Raw genomic sequence first — 22,498 nt, forward strand, 5'->3', positions numbered from 1 at the left:
CCTGGTTTTTATTCTTGCTATAAAAATGGAAGACTAAATTCATAAAATGAAACAAAGCATTATGTTGATACTCCAAGAAGAATACAGAGATCACTGGGGAAATCATGATATTCATGCATATTTGAGACATCTCTTTACTGTACATTCGCTCTGAATATTTTTTTATCATATACATGTTTCATATTAGGAAAAATCTCTCTTAAAAGAAATGACCAAGAAATGTTTCCCTTTCTATCTTCAAGTTTGAAAAAGGGGGGCAAAAGTTAAATCTGTTTTAAGGACTAGTTTCAAAAACTTGACATTAGATAAATGAAAAGCAATATGTAAATTAATAAATCCAAAATGGTTCTTTAACATTCAAAACATCTGAAAAAAGGAGGAATTGCCTGAATGGGAATATTTTATTGACATAAAAAGAAATAAAATAAAAATAGAGATTTAGATATAATTTTAAGCTCTAAGAAAGTAAATGCATTTCTTAATTTTATGTAAACCTGATTAAAAAATGATACCAATTAAGTAATTTATGACATATTGAACAGGCTGTTCTTTTGAACACAATCATCCCTATTTTCGGCATATTATGTTATCAGTTTCATATTTATCTGTCTTTGACCTAAACTAGTATTAGAACATTTCTTTGAAAAGTAATGACAAATCTTAATAAGTTAAAAGTAATTTGAATGGAAAACATTAATTGCATTATTGATGTTTGCCAAATGCAATATGGGAATATGTTAATTAATTAAAAGTGAGAAAAATATAATTATAAATAAGATCAGAGTATTTTCATATAGCTACCTGTTTTTTGTTTTACATAAAAATTTGAACTTATGATAAAATAATTTATTTGAGACATTCCTACACTGATAATAAATTTTGATTTAAAAAGTATATCACTAGAGCTTAATGTTGTAATGGTAAGCCATAATTGGCTCATTAAACCAGCATTTTACTAATATGTAAAGTAGTTACTGATTAATAATATTGTTATTCGTGTAGCAAATTATCTGATTCCCTTTATTCCCCCTTTTTTGAACTATTATTTGTTCTTTTAAGGTTCTGTCCACTAATATCATCCTTTCATCTTCCTTGTTTGATTTTTCACAAAATATGGTCATTATACTTAGTATAAAACAACCAGTAACAATATAGCAATAAAAACAAAATTCACTTACAATTCTAAACAGTCTGCCCTACATACACAATTGAATTTAAACACAATGTTTGGCATGAATTTGTTATCTGTGAAGCTAGAGATACACCTGTTAATGTTAGGGTACAATGAATAATAGTGAACTTGGCAGTTTTGAACAGCACAATACAGACCTGCCATGTAAATCCTGCCCTAGTAACATGGCATTATAGATTTTTCCAAAAAGAAGAAGCTTCTAACACCCCTGGATTTTTTTTCATTTTGAAATCCACTAATGGAAGGGGATTTTTTTTTGAAATTTTAAAATTGGAAGTCTAAAATTTAAATATATATATAATTCATGTATATATTCACATTAATTTGCTAATTGAGAGATTTCATAGGTAACACACACACGCACGCACACACACACACACACACACACACATTGTTAATATAGTGCCAAATTCCACTCTAAGAACATGTGTATGTGTGTATTAAGTCTCACTAAAGCAAATCAAAACTTAGATTACAAATTTACAGCATGTGCATATATTATATAAAACCAAAGCTAAAGTTGCAGAGAATGGGCAGGCACAGATGGGCTATGATTTGCATGACTGGAAAGAGTACTACATCCATGAGATCACAGATCATTTGATACTTGAAACTTCATCTTTCATTCAATGCTGGAAATGTAAAAACCCACAAAAATTATTATTTTTTATTTTTCCCCTGAAATCATTGATCATTTCAAGATACTTTTAGAATGATATGACAACAAATAACTTGAATAAAAGCATTTTGGTCATCAAACAAGTTAGGTATAGGAATAATTAAGCATAATGATAGCCACAAATAGATACATCTTGTAAAATTGCATTTGTTAGCAAATTACTGTATGTAATGACTTTTCCAGAGATTCCAGCCTTTTACAAGTGTGAATTAACTTAATTATCATAATACCTTTGAAGATTAAGCAGTATTGTTTTAAAGACACTCAAAAATCACAGTAGTCAAATAATTAATAAGCAAGATCTCCTCTAATTTTAGAATAAAAAGGTTGAAGAAAAGGTTGAAGTGAGTGGACCTGGGCGATTTAGCTCTTTTCTTCAGACCTCAGTTTCCATACTTGTAAAAAGTGACAGAGTAAATGACTAAATGATTTCTTGGGAACCTTCCAGCCTTAATCCTAGAATCAGTACCTAAAGTTACAAACAAACAAACAAAAACAAACCTTAGATTCATGATTCAACATTTCTAATCTCAGTACCATTGTGGAGAGTTTCTCTTTTGGGGGGGGGAGGGGGCTAAGAGGGTATGTATATGTGTGTGTGTTCATCAGTGTGGGGAACTTTTCATAGAGAAACTCCCTTTGCAACTCATCTGAAATTTACAGCAACATAGTATTTCTCTCTGCATAGTCATTTATAGTTACATAGTCAGTACATTTAAGTGTCAGGACTTAAATCAAAATATTCCTTATGTTATGGCCAACTCTCTACCCACTATACCAAACTAGTGTTATAATAACAAAAAGGTGAAGTGATATGATCTTAGGTTTATATAGCGTAGAAATATATCAAACTGAGTCATTCATATTAGTGAAGAAGAGATTTAAGAGATTTAAAAAGTCTTTTATAGAGCTATTCAAATCAATACTACTTTTTATCTAAGTTCAGATTTAATTTGTTAAAATAAGGGAATCTATTTTCAAAGTTCTTAATACCTGCAAATACAAATATCTTCAGCCAGCTTTTAACCATTAAATTATTGCTTTAGCCTTTTTCTAAAGATTAATATAACATAAATAAATATTTTAAATGCAGAACTTATAATCTTAACTTTTCCTTATGTTAATGTCAATACCTTTGGAGGAAAGATGTCTATTCATCCCTATTATTGAGGCAAATTCATAAAATGAATTTTTATGATGAAGTGGAGAGTCTTGTGTTACCTAAACTAGAGGCTTGAGGTATAGCTAGTTTCTTTTTGTTATTTTAAAGAATAAGTCACTCATGTTCTGATCAGTTATTTGATTTATCTATATCTCATCACAATGTCCCTATCAAGAAAATGTCCATAAAATAGAATTCCAAAAGGAAACGCTTAACAGTAACAAAGAATGGAGAAAAATTAGCCAAACCTCAAGTTCTAGTCTTACATAGTAGACACCTTTTGATAAGAATAGCATGATTTGTATTTATATTTCTCTACTTAAATGTCTAAAGATAGGATAAATAAATACTTTTATTTCTTCAATAAAATCTATTTCTCCCCTTTCTATTTTGCAGAAAAGATTCCTTCCATTTCTGAACTGATAGTCTTTTTGTCTGCCATTTTGGAGGAGGAACATAGTAGCACTCTGTTTTTAAATTCTTAGATTAACTCTAAACAGCTAAAAGAGAATTGAAGTTTAATTATTTCTCTAGTGGATTAATACATGTTCTTATTAGCTATTTTGGATATTTGAGAAGAAATTTCTTTCTGTTTTGGATGTGTGTAACCTTAGTTTTAGTAGAAAAAACAAAATGTGGTGGAATGGAAAACAAAGATTTTTATTTGTAGCTGGGTACAAATCAACCAAGCATTTATTAGTATTTTGTCAAAGAAGCCAATGGTGGATAAAGTTCTTTCTGTTTACTTAAAAAAAATCTGCTCTACTAGCTAAAACCTAATGAATCTTTTTTTTGTTTGTTGTTTCAGGTAGAAATAAAAGTTCTCTTAAAATAGTTACCTCTCCAAACTCAAGGGTAAAAGAACAAAAGGTTTCAGGTAAAGACCAATGACCTAGAAAGGTCTATAGAAATATAATTGTAGTAAAATCCAGGATAATATTAAATTGTTGGAAATTTATCAAAAATACACTTTGAAGTGTATCCATTTTCAAAACAGAATAATGTTACATTTCACTAATGTTAAGAGGGAGAACTTACATTACCTTAAAAAAAGCCCACTTGCCTGATACTTAGCATCTTTGTAAAAGAAGCTAAAAAAAGATGGGGATATTTTACTCATCTGGAACATTAAGATTTCCTTTTGTCTTATCTACCTCTATATTAGTTATGGAGATAAGTAGTCACATCTTTACTTTGTTAAATGAGGAATAAGCAATTGAAGTTATTCAATACAGACTTATTATTGAATTTACTAGGATCATTAGATTGAGTTGGACAAGAGGTAAAAGAAGAAATGAATGTCCTTGAGTAAGGGCTATGGATTGTTAAGTGAAAGGGAATTTTTGAGGAATCAGCTAAGAACTTTGACAGATTGCTATCTCTCCCCAAGTGTCAATGAACTAATATGGAAAGATGGCTTACAAAACTCAGTGGTATGGTTTGGGATTATACCTCCAGGATCTAAGACTTAAATTCTTGAACTGGGAATATTTAGGGAAGTTAAGAAGTTTGTTCTATGGGAATTTGGATCCATGGAGTTGCCACATCTACATGATTTGTTACCTACTGAGCAAAGTTTCTGGGTATTTATTCTCTGTCCCCTAAGAAAAAGCTATCCACCTAATAGAATGATGACTATAGCATAAGGACTCCATGTTCCATAATGCCCATAAGAAGAACTCTACTAAATATCAGAGATTGAACTATACTTGAGTTATTGGGCAAAGTTGATCATTAAAAAGTTTTGTTTTGGCAATCCCTAATAAGCCTATCTTCTTCAGGAATCTCAATTTCTAGTATTGACAGAGACAGACATTAGGCAGCAGAGACCAGGGAGCAAATATATTTTTATTTTTCCTGATGTGCTTTATTTCTTAGTACCTTCTACAGAGCTCAAAGCAGATGCTCCATAAATACACAGAGGAGTATGAATTGGATTCTTTCTGCTTAGGAGGTAGCACAGTTAGGGGAAAAGTGGAACAGGATGCTTCTCTTTCCTAAATTATCAGGGAAGAATTGCTTATGATCAGTAAGCTAACAACTACATGTTTTGATTTCCTTCATATTTAGAATAAAACATTGATTAGAAAGTCATAATGAATCTCATTAGCGAAAACTCTGAAAAATGATCCCAGTTTGTTTTCTTTTCAATTTACTTTATTTTCAGTTAATAGTAACCTCAAGCTAATATCCCATGTGAAACTAAATACTAATGAATTTTAAAAGTAATGCAGTAGAAAATAGGACAAATCTATTCTATTTGGCCATATGTCCATGATATAAATAACCTCTTATAGCAACTGTAAGAGAATTCAATAAATATTCAAGCACTGTTTCTACCATTGACAATTTTGCTAAATACTAGGTATAATTTGAACATATTATTGGTTTTCTGATTTACTTTATCTCATTCCCAAACTTTTCATTGTTTTTATTTTTTCAAATAAACATGGACTAACTATATTAGATAATGAGTCTTTGTAAAGCAGAATGAGAGCTGTTAAGGCACAAAACTCAATGGTGTGAGTTTGTCATTATAAAGAATAGCTTAATACGTATGCATATTTCAATTATGTATGTTTCTTCCCCAAGGTTTACTTCTGATTTTTATGTAGGTTATTCATTTTCTTCTATTGACAAATTCTATTCTGTGCATGTTAAATCATTTTAATTTCTATACAACAAATACATCCAGATTCAATATGAAACCTATATTTCTCGAATTTCCCTGATAGTTTGACTATCAGCATGATTGCTAGGGCCAAATATCATAAGTAATAAACAATCTTTAGGAAAAATGGTGGATAATTATGATCCATGCTAAATGGTTAATATTTCTGGTTAATTTTGCAGACCTACCCTGTCCTCTGCCCAACTTTTGTTAAAAAATATACAATGAAATTTGTAAAAAATATGTGGATCTGGAAAAAAATTCCTGTTTTACTCCAAAACTAGGCTAGAAGGGTATAGAAATTATCAAGTTTTTCTTTAGGATAACTAATAATTAAAAAAATGAGTAAAACCAACAAGACCTAGGATTATTCAAATTTTAAATAAAAGGGTATTCCATAGAGATCCTTAATCTTACATTCACTACAATCTGTGCTTACAGAATTTTTTAGCTAATTTATAGAGATTGATTTGACCTAGAGTATACAGAATTTGCTGGACAAGGATAGTCTTACTGAACATCATCATCATTTCAATTTTTACTTTCAGATCACTTTTTTCTCTTTTTGTTTTATAAAAATAAATATATTCTAAATTTTATTATATTATTATATCTGTCCTTAATGAATATATGCATATACTTAAAGGAAGGTAAATATGGAAATTATATTACCTCTTAATGTATCTAGGTTTGTGTAAATGCATCAAGCAGCCTGCATCTAGTCTACAAGAGATGTATGAACATGCAAAGGATAGCAAGAATATGCACCTAAGTTTTAGACTCATGCTGAGCTATTTCATACACACACACACACACACACACACACACACACACACACACACACACACGCGCGCGCTTAACAATTGATTGATCACCCTGATTTTGCTTTTGTTTTAAAATTATTTTGAGGAATACTTGCAAAGGCCATCTTCTTTCTATCTGTATTGCTTTGGTAAAGAAAGGAAAATTATACGTGGTTGACAAAAACAGGAGATGAATTGATAAAAGAAATTCAATTTGAGAAATCTAGTCTAATAGTATAATCAACAAAGTTTTAAAATGAAAAAGAGTATTTATGATATTGAAGAAACTGGGGGCTGTTTCTTATGAGAATATTTTCCTTAGAAATTGTAGTTTAGGGAAAAATTTAGGAGTTTGGTAAGGTGCTGTCCTCTCTGAGAGTAAAAAAAACAAAACAAAAAACTTATTTGGTAAATCTTTAGAACTCTTTCTTTTTTCATTTTTTATTCCAGGACTGCTTTTTCATTCCATTTCTCTTTTACAAATCCCATTAGGAGAGTTAGCTTTTTGGTGTCTTTTACTTTCTTCAATCTAGTCACAGCAGTTACTTTTCTAGTTTCAGAGAAAAGAATTTTTCTCCTTCAAATAGCTTAAGAATTATATTGGTATGATGATTGAGTTTTAAGTCATTCAGAAATGCATTGCATAAGTTTTTTTTTGTGTGTCCATTCAAAAATAACCAGAATGACAAAGATAGCACATTTTAGTTAGTCTGTCTCCTCATTAGTTACTATCCCTTCCAAAATTCACAGGTTGACATTCAATATGCATATGATCATATGGATAGAGATGCTCCCTTTGAGGCAGAAAATTATATCTGTATCATATAAGATTTTTAAAATGTGGGTCACCATGATCATATTACCTTTTTAAAAAATAAATGATAAAAACTCAAAAAATTTTAGCATATAGTAGTATCATTGGCTATTTTCATGGACCTCAGTATTTGTATAAAATAATTTTAAATTTTAAGAATGTAATTTCTATCTCATTCAAGGTATTTAAACAAAGAATAATTAATTTCTTTACTTCTCTGATAATGATTTTCCCCCCAAACTTCTAAAGGTAAAGTCAAGGCAATATTTTAATTATATATTCCCCAATACTTCCCTTTTTCAACCTACATGGAAGCTATTAGTGCCATATGCTCATAGCTTTTCCAGAGATGATTTTAATAATGTACTTATTAAAAATCAAAGGGAAAATGACAATTACAAACCACTACAATCAATGAATTAGCAATTGGATGTTGGTTAAAAAAAAAGAAAGTGAAACTCAGGGCCTTGGATAATTTAGAAGCATATTTTTTTCTCTTCCTTTTCCCCTCCTCCCAATAGCTAAAAATTATGAGAATTTACCATATGAAATTATTGGTCACTTATGCAAAGAATCCTAATATGATCAGGTACTATTTACCAACAGTTAAATTATTACAAAATAAGATACAGTTAAATTTAGTTAACTATAAAATAAATATTTATGTCAAACTGGAAACTACATGATCACAAAACATGAAAAGAAATCAATTACTTTTTTTTGGTCTGTCACCAAACTCTACATAAATTAGGAAGCCACACCTAGGCAAATGGGATATTGCTTACTATGACCATTTCCCAAATGTGATTATACAAAGTTACATATCCATGCTGAGTTATTTATCAGTGTGTAGTGAGTCTGCAGAGAGCCAGTGTATTGGCAGGTAATTATGGCAGGTAATTGGCAGGAAGAATTATGCAGTATGATTAAAAATCCAAGTAAGAAGCTTAAACATAAAATGTGTTCATAATCTGAACAGAAGAGTTGTCATTTGTGAAGTTAGGAGAATCAGAAGGGAGAAAGGAGAGAGAATATCTTCCATTTTAACAATGCTGAGGCACAAAACATAGTTGTTTCTATAGTACTTTCATACATGAAATCCCTTCTCCTGTATGTGCATCATGTGTAAACATAAAGTCTGTATGCTGCTCATTATTCGTCTCTGGTGTCCAATGAGTACGACCCCAATTCTTCTAATATCACTGTGAGAAAAAAGAAAAAAAAAAAACAAAACAAACAAAACAGTTATCCAAGATAACTGATAAAAACAAAATGGAAACTCTAGAAAAAGCCAAGTAACAAATCAAGAAAACTCAGTGGCAAATATGTACATCAGAATATTCAAATTCAGATATTTGCATATTATAATTATACTTTTTAGTAATGGAGTTCAGATATTCCAAGAAGTACAATTGAAGTAATTATGCAAATCTTATATGTCTCAATAGGGTATGAAAATCAGCAGCTCTGGAACCTTGTAGAGTTTAATAAACAAAGAATTAATTCATATAGACTCCAATAATTTCCTCATGTGAAGCTTTTAACTTATTTAAATTATATGAATTTCTAGATCTTTCTATTGAATCCTTCTTCAATATGCTCTTAAAGTGGTAAAGCATTCTCTCCCTTCATATTGACATTGACTCATTAATGAATTGCTTTGGGGGAACAGTCATTCCTAATTCACTTAATAATTTTATCATTTAGCCCTATAACATCTTGCCTACAAGGAAAGTATTAGAGATTTTTGCCATATGCGTTGCTAAAGTCTAAATACATTATATCTATATTATTTTCCTAATCTACTGTTTCCTTCTAATCTAAAACAAAAAATGTATATTATTTCCCTAATCCACTGTTTCCTTTTAATCTTAAACTAATCACATCCTCCCTTAGCTTTCTCTCTTTATTTTTGGTAGAAAGATCTCTTGATTAGATTCATACAAGTCCAAGAAAACATGGTTTAAAATTAATTTTTCTCAATTAACAAGTAATTTTTTCTTTCTCTTAATCCCTCAAGAAGAAAAGAAAAACAAACCCCTTTTAAGAAGTAAATTGCTTTTGAGATGATTCAGGCAAATTCCAATAGACTTGTGATTAAAGAGAGAGGACTATGGAGACTGAAGGTGTATCACAACATTATATTTTCATCTTTTTTGTCTTTGTTTTTGTTTTTTGCTTGTTTGTTTTTTCTCTCTCACTTTTTTCCCTTTTTGATCTGATTTTTCTTGTGTAGCATTTTAAATGTGAAAATATGATTAGACGAACTGAAGGTGTTTAATTCATATTGGATACTTGCTCTCTTGGAGAGGGGAAAGGGAAGGAGTGAAGGAGAGAGAAAAGGTTTTGCAAGAGTGAATGTTGAAAATCATCTCTGCAAGTATTTTGAAAAATAAAAAGCTATTGTAAAAAAGAAATTGTTTTTATTAGTTATTTCTGGTACATTTCATTTTTGGTCAAGAGCTCATAATTTTTATATTTAAATTGTGATCCAGCAGTATAATTTCCTTTTTCATACTTTCTCTTAGCCAGTTCAATGTCCAAATCTGTATTTTTTTCTGAAACCTTAATGTCTAACTGGCAGTAGTTATACCAACTCCACTTGTATTCCTCTTAAACTCTTTAGTTATCTTGCCCAGAAATTCCTAACCTTTAGCTATGATTTCTAGAAACTTTTTTGGAATTCATTGGAATCCACATAAATCACCCCAAATAGGTAGTACTCAACATATTTGGTAAATCTTGGAAAACTCTTCATTACATTCTGTATTCATATTCCAAGAAAATAGAAGATGTTTCTGTTGTTCATGTCAAGTCTTCCAATGGCTGTCTCACCTGTTTATAGCTGTAGGACTCTGTTCTTTGAGCCCAAGACACTTCCTTGAGATATTGTCCCTCTGACCTCTCTAAAGAAGTTTCATACTTGTTAAACAGTTTTAAACAATCAGTATTCTTTTTCCTTCCTTTCTTTCCATGTCTTACATTCTTCCACCCTTCCTAGTCCTGATAAAGATGAGAATTTCTCTCTTCATACTCCTTTTCTTGTTGATATCTTCCTTGATGCACTTATTTCATTCTTTCAAAAACACTTCATTCTCCCTAATTTACAACTCCCATGGCTAATTTCCCTAGAGGAAAGTTCTCTGCATACAGAAATGCTTCTGTATGCCATTTCACTTTCTCCTCTAAGATGGATACAATTTGCACTTTGTGAATTAGATAGTACTGGCAGAAACTCAGACACAGCACATTCTCTGCAGTATCCTGCATTATTTGCTTTGTTCTTCCTATTTGTTTGAAATAAGAACAATTATCTGTTAAGACTTAATATACATTCAGATAGTTGAGATAATTATTATACTAAAAAAGACAGGATAAAAGCAGAAACAAGGAAAAATAATTGAATATAATATACAGGTAGAACTATAATGAAACTATACTTTGTATGTATATACTTGTAAATATGTATATATATATATACACACATAATATATACATACAATATATATACAATTTGATGTTGATAAATAAGAAATAATTGATTAGAATTGGTTATTTTATATGACTAATACTTGATCCAAATAACTAAATAGTATAATTTCTTTAAGTTATGTATGCATAACATGCTTTTCAGAAAGAAGCAATTATGGCAATTATTTTATTTTATTTTTAATTAAAGCTCTTTATTTTCAAAATAGATGCATGGATAATTTTTAACATTCATCCTTGTAAAACCTCGTGTTCCAAATTTTTTCCCTTCCTCTCACCCCCTCCCCTAGAGGCAAGTAATCCAATATATGTTAAACATGTGCAATTCTTCTATATATATTTCCATAATTATTATGCTGCAAAGGAAAATCAGGAAAAAAGAAAAAATGAGAAATAAAAACAAAATGCAAGTAAACAACAGTAAAAAGAGTGAAAATACTATGTTGTGATCCACACTCAGTTCCCACAGTCCTCTCTCTAGGTATAGTGGCTCTCTCCATCACAAGACCATTGGAACTGGCCTGAATCACCTCATTGATAACAATTATTTTAAATAACCCCATGATGATTCAGGAAAAAATGTAGCCTTGGGAATCTATACTGATTCAATATTGAGACTTCAGTATTATCTAATTGCTCTCCAAAGCATTATAGAATGGCTAATTTCCATTTGGAGGGTTTTCAGAGGAAGGGATAGAGACTTGCAAATTTCATTTTAACCTCTGGAATGGCAATTACAGCCATGGTGAATTAGGTATAGCATGCAATTGTATAGATCTATAGCAAAGCAACTAAATATGGTAGTAAGAATAATGTCACTTACTCAATGCTCATTCTTGAAATTAAATCCAAAGTCGTAAACCCTGTTGCCATAAAGTTATTTTTATATTGGCCCATTTTAATTGAATCCAGCCAGTCACTAACTGAAACAAACAAAGGATATTCTGGGAGTTCACCAGGTGAATCTGGCATTCTGTAAAAACAAATAAAAAAAACAACAAACAAACAAGCAAATTATTTGAATCAGGTGAAGCAAGCTTCATTTTATTTCTCTGTTTTTTTTTTTAATGCTACTAAATTTAGTATTCACATTTTTTTAAAAGGGACACCTTGACCAGGGTCACATAGCTAGTAAATGTTAAGGATTTGAGGCTGGATTTAAATTCAGGTCATCCTGAATCTAGGGACAGTGCTCTATCTACTATGCCTTCTGGATGCTACCATACCTTTTTCTTTAAATTTAAATTCAAAAATGAAGTCAGAGGTCTTGTGCTTGAGTACTGGCACTGCTACTTCTTTTCTATGCAAACTTGGGCATTCTGTTTCCTATCTCTGAGTTTAATTTTCCTCATCTATTAAGTAGGAATGATACTTGCCTATGCATTTATGTGAGAATAAATAATATAAAGTACTATATGAATGTGAATTTTTATGACTATTAATAAAAATCTTTCTCTCCAAACTCCATATTTTAGTTCTTTTCCCTTCTCAAATTACTCTATTTTTCTCGGGCCAAACATAAGTTATTGTTATAAAAATTGTGTTTACTTCTACCATTGTCGCCAACCTACCTTCCACTGTGTAACAATATACCCTGGAAAAACTTCACATTCCATAAACATTTATTCTCTATATTTCAAAGTATATGTGTAAACTTTTTAGTCTGTTCTGCCCAGTGGGAGTTTAATTAGTCATAGGCTTGATGTAAAATGCTTTACTATGTTGTTTTGTACTCTTTGCTTTCCTACATCTTTATTCCTTTTACATATTAATACTTATCTTCTTCCTTGATGCTGTCTGCTAGATGCTAGGCAACAAATAATTTCTTCAAAGAGAGTCAAGTGATTTCTTAATTGTCAAATATGATGACTTTTTAAAAATTCTTATCCTTCTTGATCTTTCTGAAGTATTTGATGCTGTTAACGACAATTTTCCCCCTGGATTCTTTCTCTTTGTTTTTTTTTTTTTTCCTTTTTTTTTTTCTTTTTTTTTTTTTTTTTTTTCAGGTCACTGTTCTCTTGATTTTACTCCACAGTTCCCTGTGCTTATTCATCATCTGTATCATGCCTCCTAATTATGAGTGTACCCCAAGGTTCTGTTCTGATACCTTTTGTTTCTCTATACTTTTTTATTTGATGACTATCAGTTTCCAAGAGTTTAATTATCCTTTCCATGCAGATGATTCTCTTTTTTTTCTCTCTCCTTCTCTCCCTCCTTCCCTCCCTTTTCCTCTCTCCCTCCTTCCCTTCTTCTCTCCTTCCCTCTCTTTCTCTTTCTTTCATTCTCTCCACCCCTTCTTTCCTTCCTCTCTTTCTCCAGTCAGTCATCTTGGACACTTTAAACTGGTTAATCTGAAACATTTCAAACTCAACATGTCTATCCTACTAGGAAAACATAATATGGTAATAAGTATATTATTAATACACCAAGAGTAATAAATAATATAAACATAAATACATATACATATTCACAATAGAGCTCTAAGAAGTATCCTAACCTGTTATGTCAGTAAAAATCATTTTTAAAAATCTATATTTCAGGATTTTCCTGACAAGAACTTTCCCTTTGGGAATGATTTGCCTCTTGAGAAGTAGTCTCTAACTGAGCAAGGTAAATGAATCAATTCATTTATTTAACTGGTTTGAATGTTTACTCTCTGCAATTCTCTATGAGATGTTGCAGATGATGGGAAAATTATATATAGTTTTTGCCCTCAATGAGTATAGAATCTAAGTAGAAATTTCTCTTCCATTCCCTTTGGGATTAAAAATAACAAAGTTAAAAAAAATAGAATGAATAGATCAGATGACTAGAGCAGTGTCCATTTCCCCCTCCTATTAAATGATACCAGGAACCTTATTGTCTTATAATCACTCAATGTGGAGGATGTGAGGAAACTTATTTCTGGAAGAACCATGATGACATTTAAGGGAAATGTCTTGGATTGACTGTGCTGTAATATGTGCAAAATTCTATAACTGGTTTTTATTAACTAACCATGGGTGGAAGAAATTCTTTGATAAATTTTGGAGGCATTCACAAAGACCTATCATTACTAGCAATCTTCTCTTAAGTCATTCTTGGGGGAGATTGTTAACTCTTGCTCATGTTATCAGATGAGAAACCATGTTATAAGATCCTTCACTCACTTTGAAGCTCTGTGACAGCATGTGGGTCTGGACCTTGGGCCTCTGTGTTTATCCTTTTTCTGTTGTAGCTGAAGGGAGCTGAAGGGAGAAGATTATGAAAGACCCTTCATAATCTTGTGAGTGAAAAAAGGTTGGAGAGATACTCAGTATTCAGAGTTCCATAGTCCGAAAGCAGAGATTAGATACTCCAAGGAACAAGGAGAGACCTTTAAGAATGACATTCTGAATCCAGCTCAGGGAAACTGAGATGAGGACTCATTCATGTCATTTTTAGATTTGAATTTGGTGAGACAAAAATTTTATAACAACAATTTCTTTAGAGGTTGGTGTAGGGCAGTATAGAGGAAAGTATACTTCTGGGTGTGTTACAAGACATGTGTTATCTTCAAAGTAAATATCCCTTTGTAAAAGTTATTCAGTGTGCTAAGTAAAATGAGCATTGTACACAGTGACAACAAGATTATGTGATGATCAACTGTGATGGACTTGGCTCTTTTCAACAATGAGGTGATTTGAGACAATTCTAATAGACTTGTTATGGAAAGTGCAATCCACATTCAGAGAGAGAATTATGGTGACTGAATGTGGATCAAAATATTATTATATTTCATCTTGTTGTTTGTTTTGCTTATTTTTTTTTCTTCTTTGACCTGATTTTTCTTGCACAGGATGATGAATATGGAAATATGTTTAGAAGAATTACATATCTTAACATATATCAGATTGTTTGTTGTCTTGGGGAGAGAACATGGGAGGGAGGAGAGAAAGGGAGAAAAATTTGGAATACAAGATTTTGCAGATGAATGTTGAAAACTATCTATGTATTTGGAAAAATAAAATACTATTTAAAAATTAATTGGCGTGGATTAAATGATACTGAAATATTTGTGAAAGGCCCCTAAGAGTGAGAGAAATACAGAGATCCCAAGTCAATGAAAGTAAAGAAAAGATATCCCAAACCTCTAAGGGTTAGCCCTCAGAACACTAAGAAGGGAGATATAGCTAGCTTGACCCTGAGAGTCAGAATACATTTATTACATTTATATTTAGCATTGATATTTCTGTTTTACTATTGAATGAGATGAGGTGAGATCTTTCAAGACAGTTGTGAAAAATCATTAAGGCTGGGCGGAGCCAAGATGGTGGAGAAGATACATGCAAATTTGTAAGCTCTCTTCTTCCCTTAATACGAATTAGTTAAATCAGCCTCAAAAATAATGCTGGACTGATAAAAACCACAAGGATTAGAAGCACAACTTACCAGCTGAAGAGAATCTGGAATTTCAACAGAAAAGGTCGGTTCTGAGGGGAGGAAAAAAAAGACCAGCACATACAGGGTTAGGTGCTAGTATACTATACCGATCAGGCTGGGGAGAAATCTGGGATCAGAGAAGCCACTGAGATAGAGGAATCTGACACAGGCTGTTAGCTCTTCTCTGCTTATAAAACAGCAGTTCAAAAGAGAAATCAAGCCACTTTAAAATATAAAGCTAGATCCTAAATCCACCCCAATCCGGAAGTGACCTAACAGATCTCGGCACAGCCTTCTGCTGACCAGGGGTTCTCCTTGGGGTAGTTGAGATACTGAACAATGGGGCACAGCCTGAGGCAGCCTCCAATCCACATAGTGTGGGACTCAGCCTGAGGCAGTGGAATTCTATCAGCAGCAGAATTCCCAGAGAAGAGGAACCTTTGAAGTAGGGACCTTGGTTTCTGGGCAGACAATTCTGGTTTGAGTGCAGGGGCTTTTCACGTCAGCTGCTAATATCCACGGCCCCACAGGAGGCATTGGCTGGGGTTTGTGACGCTTTCACCGTTCAGCCTTAAACCTCAGGGCAGTCGTTAGGCCACACAGCGGGGTCCTTCACTGGGCACTCCTTGAAGCTGCAGAGCCGTGTTAACCACCTCTGAGTCATTTCTGGGGAAGGGGGAGGGGAACTCTCTCCCAGAGCTCTCTCTTAGCTCAGACACAGGGTTTTTGCATTCTGCCCCCAATCTGGGAGGAAGCTGATAAAGAAATTTCTTACCCCAAGGGCAGACCCCCCACAGAGTGTTAACAATGAGTAAGAAGCTGAAGAGAACGATTGACACCTTCTATACAGAGAAAGAGCGGGTATCCAACCCTGAGGAGGCTAACAGCAGACAATCTCCAGATAAAACCCTAAAGGGGAATGATACCTGCCCCCCATCACATAACTCTCTCCTAGAAGAGACTATTAAAAAGTTAAGAGAGTTTGAAGAAAAATGGGGAAAGGAAAGAGAAGCAAAACTAGAGAGTAACAACGTCCTGAAACTTGAGTTGGAAAAAATAAAGAATTCACAGGAGGTGAAGGGAAACAAAATTTGTGAATTAGAAAAGGTTAAAAAATCACAGGAAAGTAGGATTTCTGAATTGGAAAAGATAAAAAAAATTCCCAAGAAAGTAGGATTTGTGATTTGGAAAAAGAAAATAACTCACTAAAAAAAAAAAATTAGTGAAATGGAAAAAAAATCAATCCCAGGTGGGAGGAAGCTGGTAAATAAATAAACTTCTTACCCCAAGGGCAAACCCCAACAGATTTTTAACAATGAGTAAGAAGCTGAAGAGAATGATTCTATACAGAGATAGAGCGGGTAACCAACCCCGAGGAAGCTAACAGCAGAGAGTCTGCAGATAACACCCTAAAGAGGAATGACACCTGCCCCCCATCACATAACTCTCCTAGAAGAGACTATTAAAAAGTTAAGACAGTTTGACGAAAAATGGGGAAAGGAAAGAGAAGCTGTAATAGAGAATAACAACATCCTGAAACTTGAGTTGGAAATAATAAAGAATTCACAGGAGGTGCAGGGAAACAAAATTTGTGAATTAGAAAAGGTTAAAAAATCACAGGAAAGTAGGATTTCTGAATTGGAAAAAGAAAATAACTCCCTAAAAAAAATTAGTGAAATGGAAAAAAATTCAACAGAGCAAAATAATTGATTTAAAAACTCAATTGGATATACACAAAAGAACTAAAAAATGTGAATGAAGAAAATAACTCATTAAAAATCAGGGCTGAACAAATAGAAATGAATGATTCATTGAGAAACAAAGAATCAGTCAAAAAAAACCCCAAAAAAACAAATGAAAAGCTGGAGAATAACGTCAAATACTTACTGGGAAAATCTATAGACCTGGAAAATAGATCTAGGAGAGATAATCTGAAGATCACTGGACTTCCTGAAAACTATGATCAAAAAAAGAGCCTAAATTCTATTGACAGGAAATCATCAAAGAGAACTGTCCAGAGACAATAGAAACAGAAGGCAAAATAGGCTTTGAAAGAATTCATCAAACACCTTCTGAAAAAGACCCTAAAAAAAGAACTCCACGGAACATTGTGGCTAAGCTGCAGAACTACCAAACTAAGGAAAAAATATTGCAAGCAGCTAGGAAAAAACAATTCAAATATCAAAGTGCCACAAAAAGGGTCACTCAAGATCTGGTTGCCTCCACATTAAAGGATCGAAGGGCCTGGAACCTGATATTCCAAAAGGCAAAAGAACAAGGATTGCAACCAAGAATAAATGACCCAGCTAAGTTTAGCATTTTCTTCCATGGAAGAAGATGGTCATTTAATGAAACAGAGAAATTCCATTTGTTTCTAAGAAAAAAAAAAAAAAAAAAAAAAACAGACTTAAACAAATCCAAAAGACTGAAGAGAAGCAGAAAAAGGTAAAAAGAACTCTTAAGAAATGTATCTCTGTTGTGGATATTCAGAAAGTCCACATGGATAATTTTATTTTACTGATATAATATTAAAAAAAAAGGGAAGTAGTAAAGGGAAGGGAATAGTATCAGAAAAAAAAAAAGGAGTGATTAAAAGAGGGAAACTACATCCCAGGAAGAGGCATAGAAAATACACCATATCTGAGGGAATTTAGAGAGGGGGAGAAACATAGTGTGAATATTACTCTCATCAGAGTAGGCTCAAAGAGTAAATAATTGACATATTTGTTTTTCAGAGAATTCTCTATCACCTCATCAAAAGGGGGGAGAGGAAAACTGAAAAGCAAAAGAGGAATAAGGGAAGGGTACAAGAAAGAGGAAGGGACTTAAAAGGAGGAGGGAAGGATACTAAAAAAAGGAGGAGGGCTGCACATCACAAGTGCGGTCTATAAATTAAATATTGGGGAAGGGGTTCAGGGGGGTCAAGGGATAAAAAAAGCATAATCAGGGGATAATATGATGGCAGGAAATATAGAATTAGCAATTTTAACTGTAAATGTGAATGGGATGAACTCTCCCATTAAACGGAGGTGGATAGCAGACTGGATCAAAAGTCAGAACCTTACAATATGTTGGTTACAGGAAACACACTTAAAGCAGGGAGATACATACAGAGTAAAGGTAAAAGGTTGGAGCAGAATCTATTATGCTTCAGGTAAAGCCAAAAAAGCAGGGGTTGCCATCCTTATCTCAGATCAAGCAAAAGCAGAAATTGATCTAATTAAAAGAGATAAGGAAGGAAACTATATCCTGCTAAAAGGTAGCATAGACAATGAAGCCATATCAATACTAAACATATATGCACCAAGTGGTATAGCATCTAACTTCCTAAAGGAAAAGTTAAGAGAATTGCAAGAAATAGACAGCAAAACTATAATAGTAGGAGATCTTGCACTCTCAGAATTAGATAAATCAAACCACAAAACAAATAAGAAAGAAATTAAAGAGGTAAATAGAGCATTAGAAAAACTAGGTATGATAGACCTTTGGTGAAAACTAAATGGTAATAGAAAGGAGTATACTTTCTTCTCAGCAGTTCATGGAACCCATACAAAAATTAACCATATATTAGGACATAAAGATCTCAAAATTAAATGCAGGAAGGCAGAAATAGTAAATGCCTTCTTCTCAGATCAAAATGCAATAAAAACTACATTCAATAAGAAGTTAGGGGTAAATAGACCAAAGTAATTGGAAACTGAATAATCTCATCTTAAAGAATGACTGGGTGAAACACCAAATTATAGAAACAATTAATAATTTCACCCAAGATAATGACAACAATGAGACATCATACCAAAATTTGTGGGATGCAGCAAAAGCAGTAATAAGGGGAAATTTTATATCTTTAGAGGCTTCTTTGAACAAAATAGAGAAAGAGAAGATTAATGAATTGGGCCCGCAACTTAAAAAGCTAGAAAAAGACCAAATTAAAAACCCCCATCCAAAAACTAAACTTGAAATACTAAAATTAAAAGGAGAAATCAATAATATTGAAACTAAAAAAAAAACTATTGAATTAATAAATAAAACCAAGAGTTGGTTTTATGAAAAAGCCAACAAAATAGATAAACCTTTGGTAAATCTGATCAGAAAAAGGAAAGAGGAAAATCAAATTGTTAGTCTTACAAATGAAAAGAGGGCTCTTTCCACCAAATAAGAGGAAATTAGAGACATAATAAGGAGTTACTTTGCCCAACTTTATGCCAATAAATTTGATAACTTAAGTGAAATGGATGACTACCTCCAAAAATATAGGCTTCTTAGATTAACAGAGGAGGTAAACTGCTTAAATCGTCCCATTTCAGAAAAAGAAATAGAACAAGCTATTAATCAACTCCCCAGGAAAAAATCCCCAGGACCAGATGGATTTACATGTGAATTCTACTGAACAATTAGCACCAATGTTATGTAAACTATTTGAAAAAATAGGGGATGAAGGAGTCCTACCAAAATCCTTTTATGACACAGACATGGTACTGATACCTAAACCAGGTAGATTGAAAACTGAGAAAGAAAACTATAGACCAATTTCTTTAATGAATATTGATGCTAAAATCTTAAATAAGATATTAGCAAAAAGACTTCAGAAAATCATCCCCAGGATAACACACTATGATCAAGTAGGATTTATACCAGGAATGTAGGGCTGGTTTAATATTAGGAAAACTATTAGTATAATTGACCATATCTTTAATCAAATTAATAAAAACCATATGATCATCTCAATAGATGCAGAAAAAGCATTTGATAAAATCCAACATCCATTCCTACTAAAACTCTTGAGAGTATAGGAATAAATGGACTATTCCTTAAAATAGTCAGGAGCATATATTTAAGACTGTCAGTAAGCATAATATGTAATGGAGATAAACTGGAACCTTTCCCAGTAAGATCAGGAGTGAAACAAGGTTGCCCATTATCACCATGACTATTCAATATTGTATTAGAAAATCTAGCCTCTGTAATAAGAGTCAAGAAAGAGATTAAAGGAATAAGAGTAGGTAACGAGCAAATCAAACTGTCACTCTTTGCAGATGATATGATGGTATACTTAGAGAACCTCAAAGATTCTAATAAAAAGTTATTAAAAATAATTCACAACTTTAGCAAAGTTGCTGGATACAAAATAAATCCACATAAATCCTCAGCATTTTTATACATCACCAACAAAATGCAACAGTAAGAGATACAAAGTCAAATTTCATTCAATAAAACTGTTGAGAGTATAAAATATTTGGGAATCCATCTACCAAAGAAAAATCAGGAATTATATGTGCAAAATTACAAAACACTTGCCATAAAAATAAAGTCAGATTTAAATAATTGGAATAATTCAGTGCTTGTGGATAGGCCGAGCGAATATAATAAAGATGGCAATACTCCCCAAACTGATTTATTTATTTAGTGCTATACCAATCAGACTTCCAAGAAACTATTTTAATGACCTAGAAAAAATAACAACAAAATTCATATGGAAGAATAAAAGGTCGAGGATTTCAAGGGAATTAATGAAAAAAAAAAGTCAGATGAAGGTGTATCTGATCTAAAGCTATATTATATAGCAGCAATCACCATAACCATTTGGTATTGGCTAAGAAATAGACCAGTCAATCAGTGGAACAGATTAGGTACAAAAGACAAAAAAGGATACAACTATAGCAATCTAGTGTTTGACAAACCCAAAGATACCAACATTTGGGATAAAAATTCATTATTTGAAAAAAACCATTGCTAAAACTGGAATGGCAAAAATTAGATATGGATCCATACTTAACACCATATACCAAGATAAGATCAAAATGGGTCCATGATTTAGGCATAAGGAATGAGACCATAAATAGATTAGAGGAACAGAGTATAGTCTACCTCTCAGACCTGTGGAGGAGGAAGGAATTTATGCCCAGAGGAGAACTGGAGATCATTATTTATCACAAAATAGAAGTTTTTGATTACATCAAACTAAAAATTTTCTGTACAAGCAAAACTAATGCAAACAAGATTAGAAGGGAAGTAACAAATTGGGAAAACATTTTTACAGTTAACTGTTCTGATAAAGGCCTCATTTCCAAATTATATAGAGAACTGACTATGCCCAAAAAGTTATCAAACTGTGCAAACCCTTTGATCCAGCAGTGCTACTGCTGGGCTTATATCACAAAGAAATACTAAAGATGGGAAAAGCACCTGTATGTGCCAAAATGTTTGTGGCAGCTCTTTTCGTAGTGGCTAGAAACTGGATAATAAATGGATGTCCATCAATTGGAGAATGGTTGGGTAAATTATGGTATATGAAGGTTATGGAATATTATTTCTCTGTAAGAAATGACCAGCAAGATGAATACAGATAGGTTTGGAGAGACTTACATGAACTGATGCTGAGTGAAATGAGCAGAACCAGAAGATCACTATACACTTCAACAACAATACTGTATGAAGATATATTCTGATGGAGGGGGATATCTTCAACATAAAGAAGATCCAACTCACTTCCATTTGATCAATGATGGACAGAAACAACTACACCCAGAGAAGGAACACTGGGAATTGAATGTAAACTATTAGCACTACTGTCTTTCTATCCAGGTTACTTATACCTTTGGAATCCAATTCTTAACTGCAACAAGAAAATGGTATTTACACACATATATTGTATCTAGGTTATACTGTAACACATGTAAAATGTATGGGATTGCCTGTCATCTAAAAGAGTGAGGGAAAAATTGGAAAAATGAATACAAGGGATAATGGTATAAAAAAAAATTTGCTCATGCATATGTGTCAAAAATTTTTATAATTATAAAATTAATTAAAAAAAATAAGAAAATCAGTAAGGCTTCATCTATTTCAGAGTTTGAGTAGGCCTGAAGGATTTTGAGGATTGAGTCAAGGGCATAATTGAGTCCCCTTCCTGCTATCCTTCCATGACACAATTTCCTCCATGTTTCAGTCAAATATGGGCAACTGTGTACTTATTGGTCAAGGTCAATTTCCGGGTAGATCTCATGTTTAGAATGTAAGACTCTCAGCCAATGAGGATGAGGGTCAGTGGTGAGAGGGGGTGTTTGCTTTGGGATTAAAGGTGCTGATCCTGCCCACAAGAGGTGCTTCTTCTCTTAGATTGTCTGCTGAAGGGCTAGGATGCTCTTCTCTTAAGAATTTACAATAAACTTTGTTTTCCTCTAGAGATGTTTCCAGCTTTTAAATTTTTTCTTTTTTTTTTTTTTGAGGCTGGGGTTAAGTGACTTGCCTAGGCTCACACAGCTAGGAAGTATTAAGTGTCTGAGA

At 32.6% G+C, this 22,498-nt stretch overlaps 1 protein-coding gene across 1 annotated transcript in view; it reads right to left on the minus strand.

The window, feature by feature from the left end:
- Nucleotides 1–875: 875 nt before the first annotated feature.
- Nucleotides 876–22,498, minus strand: part of EPHA6 (EPH receptor A6) — a 1,095,310-nt gene continuing 1,073,687 nt past the window's right edge. The window contains exons 17-18 of the mRNA XM_074299847.1: nucleotides 11,634–11,783; nucleotides 876–8,523 (exon numbers count right to left, since the gene is read on the minus strand). Coding sequence (XP_074155948.1) covers nucleotides 8,409–8,523; nucleotides 11,634–11,783 — 265 coding nt within the window. The 3' untranslated portion in view covers nucleotides 876–8,408. The remainder of the gene's footprint in view (nucleotides 8,524–11,633; nucleotides 11,784–22,498) is intronic.

This window comes from Sminthopsis crassicaudata, chromosome 3 (genome assembly GCF_048593235.1).
Source record: "Sminthopsis crassicaudata isolate SCR6 chromosome 3, ASM4859323v1, whole genome shotgun sequence".
NCBI lineage: Eukaryota > Metazoa > Chordata > Mammalia > Dasyuromorphia > Dasyuridae > Sminthopsis > Sminthopsis crassicaudata.